The 18252-nt window shown below is 46.6% G+C and overlaps 1 protein-coding gene across 8 annotated transcripts in view; it reads left to right on the top strand.

The window, feature by feature from the left end:
- The first annotated feature begins 3737 nt into the window (after nt 1-3737).
- BRWD1 (bromodomain and WD repeat domain containing 1) overlaps nt 3738-18252 on the top strand; it is an 88193-nt gene continuing 73678 nt past the window's right edge. For 3 of the 8 annotated variants that reach the window (XM_045585244.1, XM_045585245.1, XM_045585247.1), the window contains exons 1-5: nt 3738-4099; nt 4213-4271; nt 4421-4450; nt 4624-4683; nt 16396-16546. In XM_045585244.1, coding sequence (XP_045441200.1) covers nt 4051-4099; nt 4213-4271; nt 4421-4450; nt 4624-4683; nt 16396-16546 — 349 coding nt within the window. In that variant the 5' untranslated portion in view covers nt 3738-4050. The remainder of the gene's footprint in view (nt 4100-4212; nt 4272-4420; nt 4451-4623; nt 4684-16395; nt 16547-18252) is intronic. The other 5 variants (XM_045585248.1, XM_045585246.1, XM_045585242.1 and 2 more) reach the window with 2 other exon arrangements.

Genomic DNA, 18252 nt, shown 5'->3' with positions numbered 1-18252 from the left:
CGAGGCAGCTGATCGATGTTTCTCTCTCATCAATGCTTCTCTCTATCCCTCTCTTTTCCTCTCTGTTAAAAAAAAAAAAAAAAAAAAAAAAAATCAATAAAATATATTAAAAAAAACACACACACCTGGATTAGTCTTTCTTTCAAAGTCCTCTGGAGATCTCCCAAGGTGGGGACGGTCCCTTCTGAGGGGATTTACCTACAGAAGTCAGTGTCACACTCTGAAGGCTTTCACCACCTTGCTTGTTAATGGTGGGAGGAGGCACGTTTCCTGTGCCCTAGATTTCACCTCCACGTCCTGAGGTGGTTTGGTGGCACTGTAATCACATAGTTCCGGCGTCATCTGTTCTGTCACGTCCCTCAGAAGTCTGCCATATCGTGCACAGGTGGGCACCACCTGGCGAGGGAGCCTAAATCCAGTTCACCCACATTTGCATCAGCACACTGCGGTCAGAATTTGAATGTTGTGTATCATTTCCTTTGCATAGCCTGCTCGTTTCTTTTTAAAACTCTTACAAAATTGACCCTACTCTACTCACTAGTCCTCACTTTTGACCACTCTCCTAGGTGAACAGACTGGTTTGCTCACCATTTTCCAGACACGCTGTTCACACGGAATGCGTTTGTGATTGGACCACCCCAGCGAATTCTACTTTTGTATTTTTTTTTAAAGGTTTTTCATCCTTGACAGCTTCTTAAACTTTCCGAGCCCGTTTCCTCATCTTTAAAATGAAAACAACAACAAAAAAACAAAAAAGAGGACATCTAACTTGAGTTGCCTGTGTTGAGACCATGCATGTGTTTATGACTGAATTTTCCGGTTTCAGTTCTCTCAGGTGCTGTGTGGTCTTGTGAGGTACATGTGAATGGTCTAGCACAGTGTCCAGGACATAGAAACACTCACCGCATTCGTTGCTATCCCCATTTTAACAATTATTGAGAAAAGCCAAAAAGCAAACACTGAATGGAAACCAGGTCCTCAGCTGGTTTGCCTTAGTGTAGAGAGTGTTGGCCTTCGGACTGAAAGGTCCCAGGTTCGGCTGGGTAGAAGCTGCCTGGGTTGCGGGTTCAATCCTCAGTTGGGGCCGTGCAGGAGGCAGCTGATCCGTGATTCTCTCTCATCATCGATATTTCTCTCTTTCCCCTCTTCCAACTCAATAAAAATATATTAAAAAAAGAAGAAAAACCAGGTTCTGGTTTCTTCCTTACTGACCAGCGGAGAGAGTTGTGCAGTGCCTGGTTCAGACTAAGGGAGACTGTCCTCCTGGGCTGGCAGCCTGGTGAGGGACCCTGGGGCCCAGCTTTCTCAGCTGAGAAGTGAGCATGTTAACAGCACCTGATTAAGAGCTGTGTGAAGATCAGTGATGCTTATCCAGGGGCGGGATTGCTGGCTCAGGACTAAAACATCTTAGTTTCCTTATAGTGGAGATGGGGGACAGCACTATAGCTGATGTCACCATTCCATTCATTAAGATCTAACCCTCACTTACCAAGCAACTTTTTGCTACAGCTTTCCTACTGGGGATGTGCCCGCAACCAAGGTACATGTCTTTGACCGGAATCGAACCCAGGACCCTTCAGTCTGCAGGCAGATGCTCTATCCACTGAGCCAAATGGATTAGGGCCCTACATTTTTCTTAAAAAAAAAAACACAAACAAACAAAAACCAAAAAACAAAACAAACTAATTTCAGAGAGGAAGGGAGAGGGATAGAAACACCAATGATGAGAGAATCACCCACGGCTGGCTGCCTCCTGCACACCCCCAACGGGGACCCAGCCTGTAACCCAGACAAGTGTGCCTAGACCGGGAATCAAACTGTGACCTCCTGGCCCACACTTCTATGCTCAACCACTGAGCCAGGCAGCCCCCTACATATTTCTGATCCCTTCTTCCTCTCCCTCCTTATAGCGATCACCTTAATTCATCTACATGTTTCCTATTTCAGGGGTCTACTAAGTACTTTTCCCTGCCTCTCGGTTTTAATCCTGAAATGAAAAAAACACTTTAGAACCTTTCGCTTGCTCCCAATTTTAACTTTTGACTTATTGGGGGGTCCCATCCATACCTTAAAGTCACCCCAAGTGGTTATACTGAACTTCAGTTCCTTATTCTTGAAATTATCCATCTCTTGGCCCCTTGCTGTTTTTCATAAGCTGGGACCGCTTTTTACACACACTTCTGGAAAGCTCAGCCTTCTCTAACGTTCCTGCCTCCCACAGGCAGGCTGATCTGCCTTCTTCCTCTGCTCTCCATCTCCTCATTGTCTGCTTACTTCTGTTTCCCCTAAAAGACACTGAGGTCTTTGATGGCGCAGCTGTGTGTGGCTCATTCCTTCCTCTGGTTGTCTATCTCCATCACCTGGTACAGTGTTTGCTGAACAAATAAAAGAATGGATTAACTGGTGTCCTTGATTGTTTGCTCACAAACATAAGAACTTGGGTGTAAATAATTATAAGAGAGCCAAAACCCGTTTGGCTCAGTGGATAGAGCGGCGGTCTGCGGACTGAAAGGTCCCAGGTTTGATTTCGGTCAAGGGCATGTACATTGGTTGCGGGTGTATCCCCAGTGGTGGGTGTGCAGGAGGCAGTTGGTAGGTGTTTCTCTCTCATTGACGTTTCTAGCTCTCTATCCCTCTCCCTTCCTCTCTGTAAAAGATCAATAAAATATACTTTAAAAAAGTTATGAGATCGTGGACGGTGCTTACTATATGGTCAGAACCCATACGAACCCATGGAACCAGGCGGACAAGACCAGGGGTGCGTGCCTCCCCAGTCCGATGGGGGCCCATTCCATCTGCCATCTGTATCTGGAGGGCATCCCACGGGGTAGGCATCAGGACCACAACGCGCACTACTCCACGGAGGCAGGGACCTTCGACTTCTCCCTGCTGTCCTTTAGGCTCAGACCAGGGCCTGCCCCGGGAACGAATGCAGCCGGGTCAGAGGCCCAGCATGACAAAGGGAGTTTTCTTGGCCCCTGTCCACAGGGCTCCAGCCTCAGCTCCCGGCTTCCAGAATCCTGGTGACACAGGGTTCCCCCAGAGTTTCCTGCTGGCTCCCTTGGCACGGAGGCTGCCGCTTCCTCCCAGCCCGTCCCCATCCGCCCCGGCGATGCCCTGGCTGCGTTCCCGGCCTCGCCAGGTGGACATCCCCGGCGATGGGCTGTGCATTTGCCTTAACCCCTTCTCCCCGCCGGCCCGCGGGTCTCCCGGGACTCTCTCCACCTCCGCCTCCCTCCAGTGCGTGCACCTGGCCGCGCGGCCGCCCCGCAGACGCCCGCCGCGCCCCCCGAGCCCGGGCGGGGGTCGGCGTCCGCGGACCCGGCCTCCCCCGCGCCGGGGCCGCCCCGCCAGCCTCCTCCCTTCCCTTCCCCGCGAAAGCCGCCCGGGCCTTCCTCCTCCGGGCGGGCGGCGCGATCCCCCCTTTTTAGGGTTTTGCGTCTCCGAAGAGAGCGATCTCCGTTGGGGGGGTAAAGGGGACGAATACAGGGGTTCCCGCAGGACCGTCCGTGAAAGGCCCCCTCGGGCGGGGAAGGCCGGGCGTGCAGGGGGCGCCGTTCGGACCAGGGAGTCCGGCCCCGCCGCCACCCCCGCCCGCGGCGCCCGGCCCGGCCCGGCCCGGCCCCCTCCCCGCGGCGCCGACCTCCCTCCGCCCCCCGCGCCGCCGGCCGCCGGCCGCTCACCGCGCAGGGATCCGGCCGCGCGCCGCCCCTCCCCCGCCGCCTGCCGGGCCGGGCCCTCGCCCGCCGGGTCCCCGGTGCCCGCACCCGCCCAGACGGAGGGCCGGGCGCCGAGGGTCGCTCTTCCCGGCGGGCCCGGCCGCCAGAGGCCCCGGGCGCCGGCGCCCCTCGGGGGACTACTTTCCCTCCGCGGAGGGACTACTTCGCGGAGACGTCGCTGGCGGCGCGCGCGCGCACGCGCACGCGCACGGCTGGCGGCGGCGGCGGCGCGCCTGGGAGAGGGACGCCGGCCCGGTCAGGCCTCGGCGCGGCCTACACGCTCCGTCGCTCGCTCGTTCGCTCCCATCCTCGCCCCGCGCCCGGCCCGGCCATGGCGGAGTCCTCGCCCGCCCGACGCCCGGTGCCCCTCATCGAGTCCGGTAAGGCAACTCCTCCGCCCGCGGGTCCCCGGGCGCCCCGGCCCGCGTCCCTGCCCCGGCCGCCCCTCGCGGCGCGCCCGCTCCTGACCCGACGATTCCCCGTCTCCCCTCAGAGCTGTACTTCCTCATCGCCCGCTACCTGTCGGCCGGCCCGTGTCGGAGAGCCGCCCAGGTGAGCGCGGGCCTCGCGGGCGGCAGCGGCGGCCTGTCCCGGCCCCGCCGCCGCCTGGGGTCGCGGGAGGAGGGCGCGGGGGGACCGGGGCGGACGGGGGGACCGGGCGCGGCCCCCGCCCCTCTAACCGCGCGTGTCTTCGGCTGCAGGTGCTGGTGCAGGAGCTGGAGCAGTACCAGGTCTGTGCATCGCGGCCCCGCCCGCCCCGCGCCCCCGTCCCCCCCACCCCCCGGCCGGCCTAGTTCGGGGTCGCCCGCCGCCCCCGCCCCGCCCCGCCGCCCCGCTCCCGCCGCCCCCGCCCCGGACCCGCACCCGCGTGGTGGTCACTCGTGTGCATCTCGTGTCTTTGCAGCTGCTGCCCAAGAGGCTGGACTGGGAGGGCAACGAGCACAACAGGAGCTACGAGGAATTGGTGAGACTTTTTGACATTGGCGTCCGGGGGCTCCGAGCCGCCGCCCCCCTTTTCGGGGCTCCGGCGCCCCCGGGGGCGGAGGGTCCGAGCCGCGCTCGGCGGCGGGGCGTCTGCGGCAGGTTCTGTTTTGTTTTGGGGCGGCTGTGTTTGTTTTGGGAGGAAGCGGCCCCCCGGGGGCCCCCCCAGGGACGGCGGGGCGGCGGAAGGGGCGACCCGGCGGGCGGTTTGCGGCGGGGCGGGCCCCCAGGTGTGCGGCCGGCGGGGGGCGGCGGGGGCGCGCGTGCGCGCGGGGGCGCCCCCGCCTCCCAGCGAGCTGCTCCGGCCCGTCCGTCTTCTCGCCCAGACTGGTAACTGCGGCGCTGATTGGTCCTCTTCCCCGGGCCCCGCCCACGCCCCTGGGCCCCGCCCACATCTCAGACCACTTGTTCCCCAGGAATAGCGAGAGCCTTGTGCGTCTGAAAAGGTGGAGAGGAACGTTCCTGTTTAGCTTTTTTTTTTTTTTTCCTCCTTCTTTTACCCCCTCATCGTAATAAAACTATAAATATTGGTGCTATTGAGGATATGAAACGCCTCCATCAGTTTTGCTGCTCTCAACTGTACACTTGTTGAATGCCGTAAAAAAAAAAAAAGATTAATTTTGATGAGTTTTTAGTCATCTGCTGGACATATTGTAGGTTGTAACTGCAGTTTCTGTTTTGGGAGCACCGTTAACATAGGTCGTAGCTCTCTCTTTGTTATACTTTGTCAGCTTAACTTGGTGGCCATCACAGTATTCCACTATAGGTTTTACCCATTCGTTTGTCCGTAGTGGTAAACATTTTCCGGAAAAAAAGTTTTTGTCAATTTGTGCATTTTAGGGCAAAGGATTTCTTTAGTTGCTGGGCCGTATTCAGCGTCTTGTATTTGCATAATATCTAAATAAAGGGTTCTTGCATAATCTTTTACCACATTTCTAATACGTGTAAGCAGAAGTTGTAGGACACGGTTTTCATTCCTGAGTTAAATAAAAAGGAGAAAAACTAAAGGGGATTTGTCACCTCTTTATGACCATTTACATTTTAACACAAAGTAACAAAGGGATTTTATTTCAGTTGCCAGTTTTAATGTTTGTCTTACTAGAGGTTTTTTGTTTTGAATATTAAAAAGCAAATATTTTCAAGAAAGTGAGTTCTGAAAATTCAGCATGATAGTAGAGTTTTTGTTTTATTGCGTTGGATATTTTGAGATTTGTTTTTAATGTAAGGAAATGTGTAAAGGACTGGTGTGGAGTCTTGTGGGTAAGAGATAATAGTGTTTCCAGTGAAGCATACAGTGTTGAGGTGACTGACAGTAAAGATGCTGCCAAATAGAAAGTTGTCTAAAATTTGAAGCAAGTGTAATGAATACTTACTGGAAATAGACATATTTTAACAGGCATATACATTTAGGCTTTTCTGTCAGAATTGCTTAAAACTCTTCTTACCATTTTGCTTGCGATTATTGAAAGTCTCTGATATACTGCAGTGATGTGACTGCGACATTTATTGCTCATTGCCTGCTGATTTGGTCTGTCTGGTGGGTATCCTCTTCCTCCTCTACCTTCCTCTCCCCCACCCCGTACAGCACTCAGTAGAACAGGATGAGCTTCCTCTGGAGAATTGTTTTGTTAAAGGTATGTGAGTAGCTTCTAGTTCTCCAGTGAAAGTCGTCTTTTAAAAAAGTTTTAAGAAGTATTTCCAATATATATGTAATGAATCCTCATTTACCATAAACAAATTCATTACTGGTTTGCTAAATTTATTTTGGGTTCTATTTGAGGTATATTATTATAAGCTATCAAATTTTCAAATAGAAAAAATAGAATAACAGATCATCCACTAGCCTTAGAGAGAGTGAGGAAGGAGAAAGAAAAAAAAGAAATGTTTACCAAAACCGGTTTAGCTCAATGGATAGAGCATCGGCTTGGGGACTGAAGGGACCCGGGTTCGATTCCGGTCAAGGGCATGTACCTTGGTTGCGGGCATATCCCCAGTAGGGGGTGTGCAAGAGGCAACTGATCAGTGACTCTCTCTCATCGATGTTTCTAACTCTATCTCTCTCCCTTCCTCTCTGTACAAAATCAATAAAATATATTAAAAGAAAAAAGAAAAAGTTCATCATTTGTTGCACTTATTTATGTGCTAGAGGCCCAGTGCACAAAATTCATGCACTGGGCAGGGGTGGGGTGGGCAGGGGAAGGTCTCCCTCAGCCTGGCCTGCACCCTCTCCCAGGCAGGGACCCCTCGGGGGGTGTCCGAATGCCGGCTTGTGGCTGGATGGCCTTCTGCTGCCGCACATGTTTCAGCAGCTGCTGCACATGTACTGCCTGGGCCACCATGGTTTGTCCTGTAAACACCATCGAGTGGGTGAGTCAAGCATGGAGGTAGGCTCATGCTGACTTCCTTGCGCTTACCTGAGTCACTGAGTTGTTCAGACTGACTGCCTTCTTCAGAGAATGGCTCTGGGATCAGGCCTAAGCTGGCAGTTGGACATCCTTCTCGCAGCACGGGAATCCTCAGGAGGTGTAGCAGTGTGCCAAGTGGCAGGTGGCCAGGGTGGAGCCTGAATCGGGCCGGGTGTCGTGCCACTTGGGTTCATCCCTGCCTGTGGTCGCTGCTTGGTAGTGCTGCTGCTCCTGCTGTGGCAACTGGGCTCACCAGCCATAAGCCCGGCTTCTGGCTGAGCAGGGCTCCTCATGTCGGAGCTCACTGACCACCAGGGGGCAGCTCCTGCATTGAGGTGGTCAGTGTGCATCATAGCGACTGGTCGTTCTGCCATAAGCCACTTAGGCTTTTATTATATAGATTCATTGGTTGATTCTTCTGTGTGTCCTCTCTGGGGATTGAACTCGAAAGCTGGGATGATGCTCTAACCAACTGAGATACCTGGCCAGGGTCTACCCTTTTTCATTTTTTTACTTTTTTTTATTTTTTATTTTATTTTTTTTAAATATTTCTATTGATTTTGGAGAGGCAGAGAGGAGAGAGAAACATCATTGAGGAGAGAGAATCAATGATCAGCTGCTTCCTGCAAACCCCCTATTGGGGATTGAGCCTGCAACCTGGGCATGTGCCTTTGACTGGAATCAAACCCGGGATCCTTCAGTCCGCAGGCCCACTCTCTGTACACTGAGCCAAACCAGCTAGGGCTACTCTGTTTCTTTTAACTTAAAAAAAGTTATATTTAAAAGACTGAATTGAGTTGGGTTATTGTAGAAAAAACATTTTTAATTGGAAAATTGTTAGCTGGAATTCTTGGAGAGGAAGAAGCTATTGTCACCCTTATGCCCTTTGAGCTATTATATTTTACTTTCACCTGTTTAAAAATTTTCCAGATGCTATTGCTATTGTTTTATTAATTTTGTTCTTCTCACCTGAGGATATTTTTTCCAGTTGATTTTTAGAGAGAGTGGTAGGGAGGGGGAGAGACAAGAGAGAGAAACATGATGTGTTGACACATTGATTGGTTGCCTCCGGCAAGTGCCTGAGCCTGCAACTGAGATACAGGCCCTTGATAGGAGTCACACCTAGGAGCCTTCAGCCCTCCGGCAGATTCTCAGTCCCACTGACCCAAACTGGTAGTGCCTGCTAGTGTTTTAAAGTCAATATTCATTTGCTTGCTCATCTGTATACCTTTTTTGATGTTTTAAATTCCTTTTCATGTGTCTTATCTGATTATTTTTCTTCACTGTGAACAACCTATTTTGTTATAATGATTTTTTTGTCAATTACTTCAGTTTTCCTTTTTCTTATTTTTTTTTAATTTGAAAACGTTTTGTCTGTATTTATGAAAACATGTTTTCTTTTTCTAATCTTCACCTGAGGATATGCTTTTATTGATGAGAGAGAGAGAGAGAGAGAGAGAGAGAGAGAGAGAGAGAGAAAGAAAGAAAGAAAGAGAGAACACACACACACATTGGTGAGAGAGAGAAACATTGACCAGTCGACTCCCGTACATGCCCGCCCTGACCAGGGATTGAACCTGCAACCTAGCTTATATGCTCTGGTTGGGAATTGACCCCTTGGCCTTTTGGTGCATGGGATGATACTCCAACCAGCTGAGCCATCTGGCTAGGTCTCTCTTTTTCCCCTCTAATTTAATTTTAAAAGTATTTTTATTGATTTTTAGAAAGGAACGGAGAGAGTGAGAGAAAAACAATGGTGTGAGAGCAAAACATCTATTGGCTGCCTCCTGCATGCCCCCCATTGAGTCAAGCCTGCAACCCCAGCATGTGTTTGGCCAGGAATCGAACCAGCAGCTGTTCAGTGCAAGGGAGGACACCAGCTGGGCCGCGCTGGCTGGGCTCTTTTTGTTTTTTTGTTTTAAGAAGTCTTTGTTAGCTGTGACATTCTAGTTGATTAGCTGTTGCTTTTTGAAAAGCCATCCTTCTTACTGTTGTTCCTTTGAAGATACTGTTTTCCTCTGCTTATGAAGATTTTCATTTTGCCTTGGATTTTCAGCAGTTTTACTATGATGTACTGCAGTCATTATCTAGGGCTGCATAACAAATCACCCCAAAACTTGGTGGCTCTAAACAATACAAATTTATTATCTTTCAGTTTCCGTAAGTCAGGAGTCCAGGCACAGCTGAGCTGTTTGTTATCTTAGTCTCTCTCAAGGCTGCTATCAAAGTATTGGTTAGAGCTGAAAGCTTGACTGGGGAAGGCACTGATTCCAAGTTCAGGTAGTTTAAAAAAAATCTATAATAATAAAAGCATAAAGTGCTAATTAGACTGGACATCCAGCCCACCTTTCAGATGAAGCTAGGACTTTGAGGGAAGCCTAGGTCCTGGGTGCCAGAGGGAAGCCGGTGCTGACAGCTGGGGGAAGGAAGGCCTACTCATGCACAGATTTCGTGTATCGGGACTCTTAATATATATGTGTATGTGTATATGTATATATATATTTTCATTGATTTCAGAGAGGAAGGGAGAGAGAGAGAAACATCAATGAAGAGAGAAAATAATCAATTGCTGCCTGCTGTACGCCTCCCACTGGGGATTGAGCCTAAAACCTGGGCATGTGCCTGACTGGGAATCAAACCATGACTTCCTGCTTCATGGGTCGAAGCTCCACCACTGAGCCACACTGGCGGGTCATGTAGTTTTTGGCTGGACTCAGTTCCTGGAAGGGATTGTTGTATTGAGGGCCTCAGTTCCTAACTGGCTGTTGGCCAGTTGCCACAGTGGTCTCTCCAGCATGGCAGCTTGCATGATCAAGAGATGAAAGCTGACGTGACACTAATAGTCTTCGTCTAATCATGGAAGTGGTATCACCTCAGTGTTATGTGTTTTGTTGGTTAGAAGTAACTTATCGGCTGGGAGGGGATTTCTCAAGGCTGTGAATACAGGAGAGGGGTGGGAGGCCATGTCAGAAGCTGCCTACCATATGCGCCAATGTATTTGCATTTGCTTTGGGGTTCTCTGAGCTCTTTGACTCTGTAGGCTATCAAATAGTTTAATGCATCAAGTCCCAAATGGAAAGGATAGAAGATGGGGCAAAATAATTATTTTGAAGAAATAACGGCTGAGCATTTTTGAGCATCTGGACCATTTTTGAATCTGCGTCTAGGACAGTGGTTGGCAAACTCATTAGTCAACAGAGCCAAATAACAGTACAATGATTGAAATTTCTTTTGAGAGCTGAAAACCAACTTCTGCCCATGGGCCACGAAGTTTCAATTGCACTGTGCGTGCGTGCCCGCACGTGGTATTTTGTGGAAGAGCCACACTCAAGGGGCCAAAGAGCTGCATGTGGCTCTCGAGCAGCGGTTTGCCAACCACTGGTCTAGGGATGACTCCCTCTGTGGACTAGGATCACATAACTTATTTTGTCTCATCTTTTAAAAAAAATGTTTTTAATGATTTCAGAGAGGAAGAAGAGTGAGAAAGAGAAACATCAATGCTGAGGATCATGAATTAGCTGCCTCCTGCATGTCACCTACTGGGGACCGAACCTGCAACCTGGGCATGTGCCCCTAGTTCGAACACTGGCCGGGCTCATTATCTTTTGAAGTTTGCTGGGCTTTTTTGTGTTAGAAAGAGCAGAGGCTGACCCTAGCAAGTTTGGCTCTGGGAATAGAGCATCAGCCTGTGGAAGGAAGGGTCCCAGGTTCAATTCCAGTCAAGGGCACACACATGTCTGGGCGCGATCCCCGGTGGGAGGCAGGTAGGAGGCAGCCGATCAATGATTTTTTCTCACCATTGATGTTCCCCTTACCATTCCTCTCTGAAATCAATAAAAATATGTTAAAAAAGTAGAGGCTAAAGTAATGTAATAGACCGCATAAAGAAAGTGCTCTTTTCTTAAAGTTGTTATGTGTGTAGGGCTGGGTCAGTGTAGTTGTATCTATTCTCTGGACTTGTAGCTTTAGTTGCATTTGGTTCGCACTGGCCTCCTCTTTTGAGGGTGGGATCAGGACTTGCCCTTTCAGCAGAGTGGGATATGGGTACTGGGGAGATTCCCGAGTTGTCTGTCTATAGCAGGTTTGTGCACTTTCTAAACTTGGGGAGGGCTTGCTGTAGTTTATTTGCTGCTGCTAACTTGCTGGGTTGTGGAAGAGCACTCCTTGACCTCCAGTCCTGCCCTGGGCTTTCCACCTGTTCTTTCATTCCGAGCCTTAGGGGGCCTCTGCAGCGCACTGTGGAGGGGCTCCTGTTATCCCTCCCTCACTGGGATAACACGCCAGGTTTCTGCTGGGTACGTTGGTGAAGGCCTGTGGGATGGAATTGGGGTGAGTGCAGACTCACTGACTGAGGCTCCTCAGCGTTCCTGTCAGTCATGCCAGCCCACAGGTGGCTGTGAACTTGAAGTTTGACAGGCTTATCTTTATTCTCTTTGGTCAGTTCACAGAAGGGCTCCTCAGTTTTTGAGGTGTAATTTGTAGATTTGTTTCCTTAGCTGTGTGGTGGGCTAAAAAATTATTCTTAAGCTAATCCAGCTTGTTCTCAACCAAGAGTTTGGTTATTAAATGTTTGTATGATTTTTGATTTCTTAAAATTTCTGTTAACGTGTACTTTATTTGTAGGTCAGTTAGAGTAGTTGTCGCCAATCTTTCGGACCTCACGGACCACCGGTTGGCGACCACTGAGAGCACTATTTAGCATTGAATGGCCATTAGATAAATGGAGGTTATACATCCCATTAGAAAAAAAAATATTTTTAAAAATTTTTTAAATTTTTATTGATTATTTTACAGAGAGGAAGGGAGAGGGATAGAGAGTTAGAAACATCGATGAGAGAGAAACATCGACCAGCTGCCTCCTGACATCCCCCACCAGGGATGTGCCCACAACCAAGGTACATGCCCTTGACCGTCATCAAACCTGGACCTTTCAGTCCGCAGGCCGATGCTCTATCGACTGAGCCAAACCGGTTTTGGCAAATATGTGCAGTCTTGACTTTCTTCTTCAGTTGATGGGGGAAATCACAAAGAGCTGAGAATATTTGTCCTGGTGTTCTTGAATAATCTTGCTTAGGTTTAGCATTGATGGTGTTGTATGGATATCCATCATATTGATATCTCTATTCAAAATAAACTTTGGAAAGGCCCAAATCAGTTAGTTTAATATGACCTTCATTAGAAATAAGCATATTGTCTGGTTGCAAATCCCTGTGAATGATTCCATGTCTATGAAGGTAGTGTAGAGCCAGTGCCACTTCAGAAATATAACCATTTATGTGTAGGAGAAATTTGACAGCTCTGCCAATAAGGTTTTCCATTAGCAAGTAGACATTGTTTGCTGACTTCAAGGAATACTACAGATGGACAGTGAAAGGACTTTTGCTTAGGGCCAGTGCATCCCTCGCAGCTTGTACCGGATCAGTCATTTTTTGTTGATCATGTCTGCTTTTTGACCACCTTGCCTGCCTACAACTTGCCACCTTTCTGTCCTAGATACACCTTCCCAAAGGCCCACGGCTAATGGGCTTCACTATGCTGAAGTCCTCAAGGGAGGGAGGTCTTGGCACTGAGATCCTATTCACGCATTTCCCTGTAGCTGCACCTTTCCACGCTCCTCGCTCCCCGCAGCGGGCTCCAGTGCAGGCCAGCCCAGACTGAAGTCTGCAGCTGCTGCCAAAGCCCTCAAAGCTTTTTGTTTTTTTAAAAAAACGTATTTTTATTGATTTCAGAGAGGAAGGGAGAGGGAGAGAGAGAGAGAAACATCAATGATGAGAATCATTGATAAGCTGCCTCCTGCACGCCCCCACCCGGCATCGCCTGCAACCCGGGGAACCTGGGACCCTTCAGTCCCCAGGCCAGTGCTCTGTCCACTGAGCCAAACCGGCCCATTGCTCTGAGGGGGATCGAATCCACCACCTTGGCATATCAGGATGCTGCTCTAACCAGCTGAGCGACCTGGTCAGAGCTGCTGTCTTTCCTTTTTTGAGTAGAAATTGGAAGTGGCATTTTGAACATAAAACTTCTGTGTTACAATTATGCAATAACAATAACAGTGCAAGATGAATTATGCATGCATTATTCAGAATTAGACTGAGACTCATTTTAGTATTTCTGTTGCATTGGTATATGAGATTTGAATGAGAAAATCTAACTGCTTAGAAAAAATTCTATACTGATGTTAATCAGTTGCACATATTTGGTTTTAAATATTTTGAGGCCACTTGGACTCAAAGTCTTACAATATTGCTTGATCATTTAATTACTGACTACTTCAAAAAATATATATTTTATTGATTATTTACAGAGAGGCTAATTACTCACTACTTTCATTAAGATATAGTAGAGCAGCCCTAACCGGTTTGGCTCAGTGGATAAAGTGTCGGCCTGTGGACTCAAGGGTCCCAGGTTCGATTCTGGTCAAGGGCATGCACCTTGGTTGCGGGCACATCCCCAGTGGGGAGTGTGCAGGAGGCAGCTGATCAATGTCTCTCTGTCATTGATGTTTATAACTCTCTATCCCTCTCCCTCTTTGTAAAAAAAAATAAAAATAAATAAAATATATTTAAAAACAAAAGAGCTGATTACAATGATGCAGTGATGGAGAGTTGCAGAACTAGACAGCTTGGGTTTATATATATAATTTTAAAAAAGTATATTTTATTGCCAAAACCAGTTTGGCTTAGTGGATAGAGTGTTGGTCTGTGGACTGAGGGGTCCTGGGTTCGATTCCGGTTGGGGGCATGGGCGTTGATTGAGGGCACATTCTCGGTGGGAGGTGTGCGGGAGGCAGCTGGTCGATGTTTCTCTCTCATTGATGTTTCTGGCTCTCTATACCTCTCCCTCTCTGTAAAAAAAAAAAAAAAAAAAAAAATCAATAAAATATATTTCAAAAAATGAAAAATATATTTTATTGACTTTTTAGAGAGGAAGGGAGAGGGATAGAAAGTCAGAAACATGGATGATGAGAGAAACCTCGATTAGCGCCCGCCCCCCCCCCCTCCCCCCGCCCACCTGCCCCACAACCCCCCACTGAGGATGTGCCTGTAGGCAAGGCACATACCCTGGAATGGAATCGAACTTGGGATGGAATCGAACTTGGGACCCTTCAGTCCGAAGGCCAATGCTCTATTCACTGAGCCAAACTGGTTTTGGCTTGGGTTGATATTTTTAGCTTTGCCATTTACTTAGTAGCTCTTGATTCTGGGCAGGTTATTTAATGCCTGTGCCTTGTGTGTTTATATCTGTAAAATGAGGATAAATAGTTGGGAGGTATAATAAGTTAGTATATATAAAGTTCTTAGTGTCTGTAGTCACTATGTAAATGTTAGCTATTATCATTACTGTAGAGAGGAATTAGTCAAAACCTTAAAATAGTTAGGTGTGTATGTAAGCCCATAATTTTGCCTATTGTTAATTTTTGAATAAGAATTAGGGTCTTAGAAAGTAATTTGTGCAAGGTTCCATAACTTCCTGTTTCCCTGAAAATAAGACAGTGTCTTATATTAATTTTTTCTCCCAAAGTTGCGCTAGGTCTTATTTTCTGAGGATGTCTTATTTTCGGGGAAACACGGTAGTTAGTTGTAAAGCTAGGACTCTTAACCACATCTCTTGTGGATCAGGAGAGTGTCCTACCCACTTTTATCTGGTGTCCGTTGGTTGTGTACTTGAAGCTGGTTCCAAATTGAGAGACTTCTGCTTGGAAAAGACCTCTGGGAGAGCCTCAGTTTTACTAGTGAGTCTTCGCATTTGCCTATATTTACATGTAAATGTTTGAAGATGTTGATAGTGGCTTTTCTACAAGGGTGTCCTCTTGGAAGTTTAGGGATGGATGACTGGGCCCACACACTTTGCCCAACCCCCTTCCCCACTGCACCATGGTCCTGTCACTGGGCCCGGGCCACCTGGTGCTCTTGTCTTCCTGGAAGTGAAACCCCTGGTCACCGGTGGGGTGTGTCTGAGCTTCTCCCCCCACCAGGTGGTGCCAGGCACGAGTCTGGTGTTTTATTAGCTTCTGGGAACCACTCACCCTGGTGCTCCGCAGGGGGGGTACCCCTGATAAAATTAGAATTATGTTGACGCTTTCAAGGCACTTCCCAAGATGACACTCAGACTGAGTCATCCCTAAGGTGTGTGGTTGGGTGGCCTGTCACCTGTTGCCCCTGCACACATGACATCTCATGTTTTTATTTTGTATTCATCAGTTACCAGTGATGCTGAGTATCATTTCATTTGTTTGCCATCTGTATGTCTTCTTTGGTGAAGTGTTCATTCAAATCTTTTGCCCATTTTCAAAAATAAGGCTTGTTTTTTCAATTATTGAATTTTGCAAGTCCTTTTCAGATAAGTGATTTGCAAAAATATTCTTTTAGTCTGTGGGTCGTCTTCATTCTCTTAACAGTGCCTTTTGAAAAACAACAAGTTCATTTCGGTGAAATCAAACTTACTAATTTGTGTGGATTGTGCTTTATGTCATTAGAAATATTTGCCTAATTAACGTTATAAAAATTTTTCCAGTGTTTTATTATTATATAAGTTTCATGGCTTTAGATTATACTTTAAAATCAATGTCTGCCTTGAGATAATTTTTGTGTATGGTATGATTTTGAATCGAAGTTATTTTTGATAAATGGATATCTATTTATTTCAGCACCATTTGTTCAAAAGATTATCTTTTCTCCTTTGAATCTTTATTAAAAATCAGTGATCCTTATATAAAAAGCTATGAAGTCAGATATTGTTAACTCTCAACTTCTTTTTTTTAAGGTGCTTTGGCTTTTTTAGGCCATTGCATTTGCATATGAATTTTAGATTGAAATTGTCAATTTCTATAAAAAACATGCTTTCATAGCATGTTTTTTATAGAAATTTTGTTTGGGATAGCTTTGAATCTTTACATCAATTTACTGTTTATTTAAATATTCTTTAATTTATTTTAGTAATGTTTTATCGTTTTGGTTTTTTTTAATATATATTTTATTGATTTTTTACAGAGAGGAAGGGAGAGAGATAGAGAGCTAGAAACGTCGATGAGAGAGAAACATCGACCAGCTGCCTCCTGCACACCCCCTACCGGGGATGTGCCTGCAACCAACGTACATGCATGCCCCTGACCGTAATCGAACCTGTGACCCCTCAGTACACAGACCGACACTCTGCCACTGAACCAAATCGGTTTTGGCTGTTTATCGTTTTTATTGTACATGTTTTTCACGTTTTGTCAGACTTTTTTCTAAGTATTTAATATTTTTAATACTATTATAAAACGCTTTTAAAACTTGCTCTCCACTTAGGTCTTGTCCAATAAGCATGTGGCTCCTGATCATCTGTTGCAAATATGCCAGCGCATCGGTCCCATGTTGGATAAAGAAATCCCACCCAGTATTTCAAGAGTCACTTCTTTACTTGGTGCAGGAAGGCAGTCTTTGCTACGTACAGCAAAAGGTACCTTAATTTGAAGAAGTGTTCTGCTTTGTATTAGTAGTTTAATAATTACTATAATTGTGAAGTAACGTGAGCATTGTGGAAGAAAGGTGATATGTAACAATATACCATGCTGTGGACTATAAATATAAAATTCTCTGCATTTAGCATAGACATTGAATTTTATTGCATAAGTGTTTAATGGGTCCTTCTGCATTAAAGAATGAAGGTATGGATGTTAAGCTAAAAAGTTTGAATTTATTCAGAGATGTGTTTGAGGTTTTATCAATGTGAGTTCTTAATTTTCCATTTGTAGCTCACTTATAACTTCATTGAATGTAATTGTATGTGTCTAATAAACTCTTTAAATGCTAGAAGTATTTCATTTGATATTTAGATCTTTGAAAGCCCTTTGTTATAAAGGGGAAGTGATTTTCTAAATTTGGTAGCAGTTTGAAAAACACCCAAAATGTATAATTGCATGGTTCTTTTCTCACCAACTTCATTTTTTTGCTAAGTTATTTGGTAGCAAACTGTTAAGAATTGCTGTTCTTTCTCTCTCTGTTAGCGTGGTATAAAGCATTCAGACTAAGTACATGTATGTGATATGATCTGTGTATACACCGTGGCTTAACTGCAAATGGCAAGAATGTTGGTTCTTCTGATCTTGAGCATACTTCACGTTCATCCCCGTGATTATTTTTAAGATCTCTTGCTCACATGATGCTGCCTTTTAGATGTACCGCCAGTATAAAGCTTGGCTGAGAAAGAACCAGTCTCCTCCTTGGTCCCATGCCAGACCGGTTTGTCAGCTTCAGTTGTTTCTTAGTGCTCTCTGGCTATGCCACACCGTGGCTTGAATCAGGAAACTGTTCATATTCTTTTTTCTGTGTCCCTATTCACCTGTAATTATTCTGTTTTAGGTTGTTATATAGTGGTTGCCTGGGTAGCCTGTTTTCTTTACTTGTGTCAAGCTCAATGTCGTTTTGTGATGAGCACTGCTTTAGAACTGGCAGACCTTAGAAGAGACTTCAGCAAGCTGCCCTAGGGGTAGGGCCTATATTTCTCTTTCTGTTTAGTACTAGTGCCATGGAGGACGCCTAGTAACTGCTCTTTGATCATGATAGTGGTATGAATCCATTCATGTAAAACGCAATATGCCTGTGTGTTTGGGGCACCCGAGGCTCAGTGGGGGTTTAGTAGGATGCCTTTCTTCCCGCCCTCTCTCAGTTGTGAAGAAGCTAATTTCCAGCACAGCATAGTCTGTGTTCTGCTGCTTCCTCCTGTTGAGGAGCAGACGTTTTTCCTTGGTATATTCACTGGTAGGTCAAAGGGAATGGGGTATTAGGATTAGTGTTCAGACTCACAGATTCTACATATAAGCTCTTGTATAAAGATCAGTGATGGCCCTTAAACAAGAGGAAAGCCATTTTAATTTTGTCAATATTTCCGGAGGAGATTAAACTCATGGTAATATTGGCCAACATTAATTATAAAAGTCAATAACATTTAAACACTTAATTAAATCAAGGATTTTCATGTAAATCAAAGACTTAAAAATTTCCCTACAAAAATTTCCATTTTTGGAAAGTTGAATCAGTTGTGATTAAGGCTTTTTATTGTTAATATTGTGTGGAATAATTCTGCATTGGAAAATAAAAACTAAATTTGGCTTTGAATGGGACTTGGAGTCAAAAGACCTGGTTTTGTGGCCCATCTTGACTGAC

Source organism: Pipistrellus kuhlii, unplaced genomic scaffold (genome assembly GCF_014108245.1).
Source record: "Pipistrellus kuhlii isolate mPipKuh1 unplaced genomic scaffold, mPipKuh1.p scaffold_m20_p_2, whole genome shotgun sequence".
NCBI lineage: Eukaryota > Metazoa > Chordata > Mammalia > Chiroptera > Vespertilionidae > Pipistrellus > Pipistrellus kuhlii.
The sequence above is the reverse complement of the archived record's forward strand: the minus strand, read 5'-3'. Positions and strand labels throughout refer to the sequence as shown.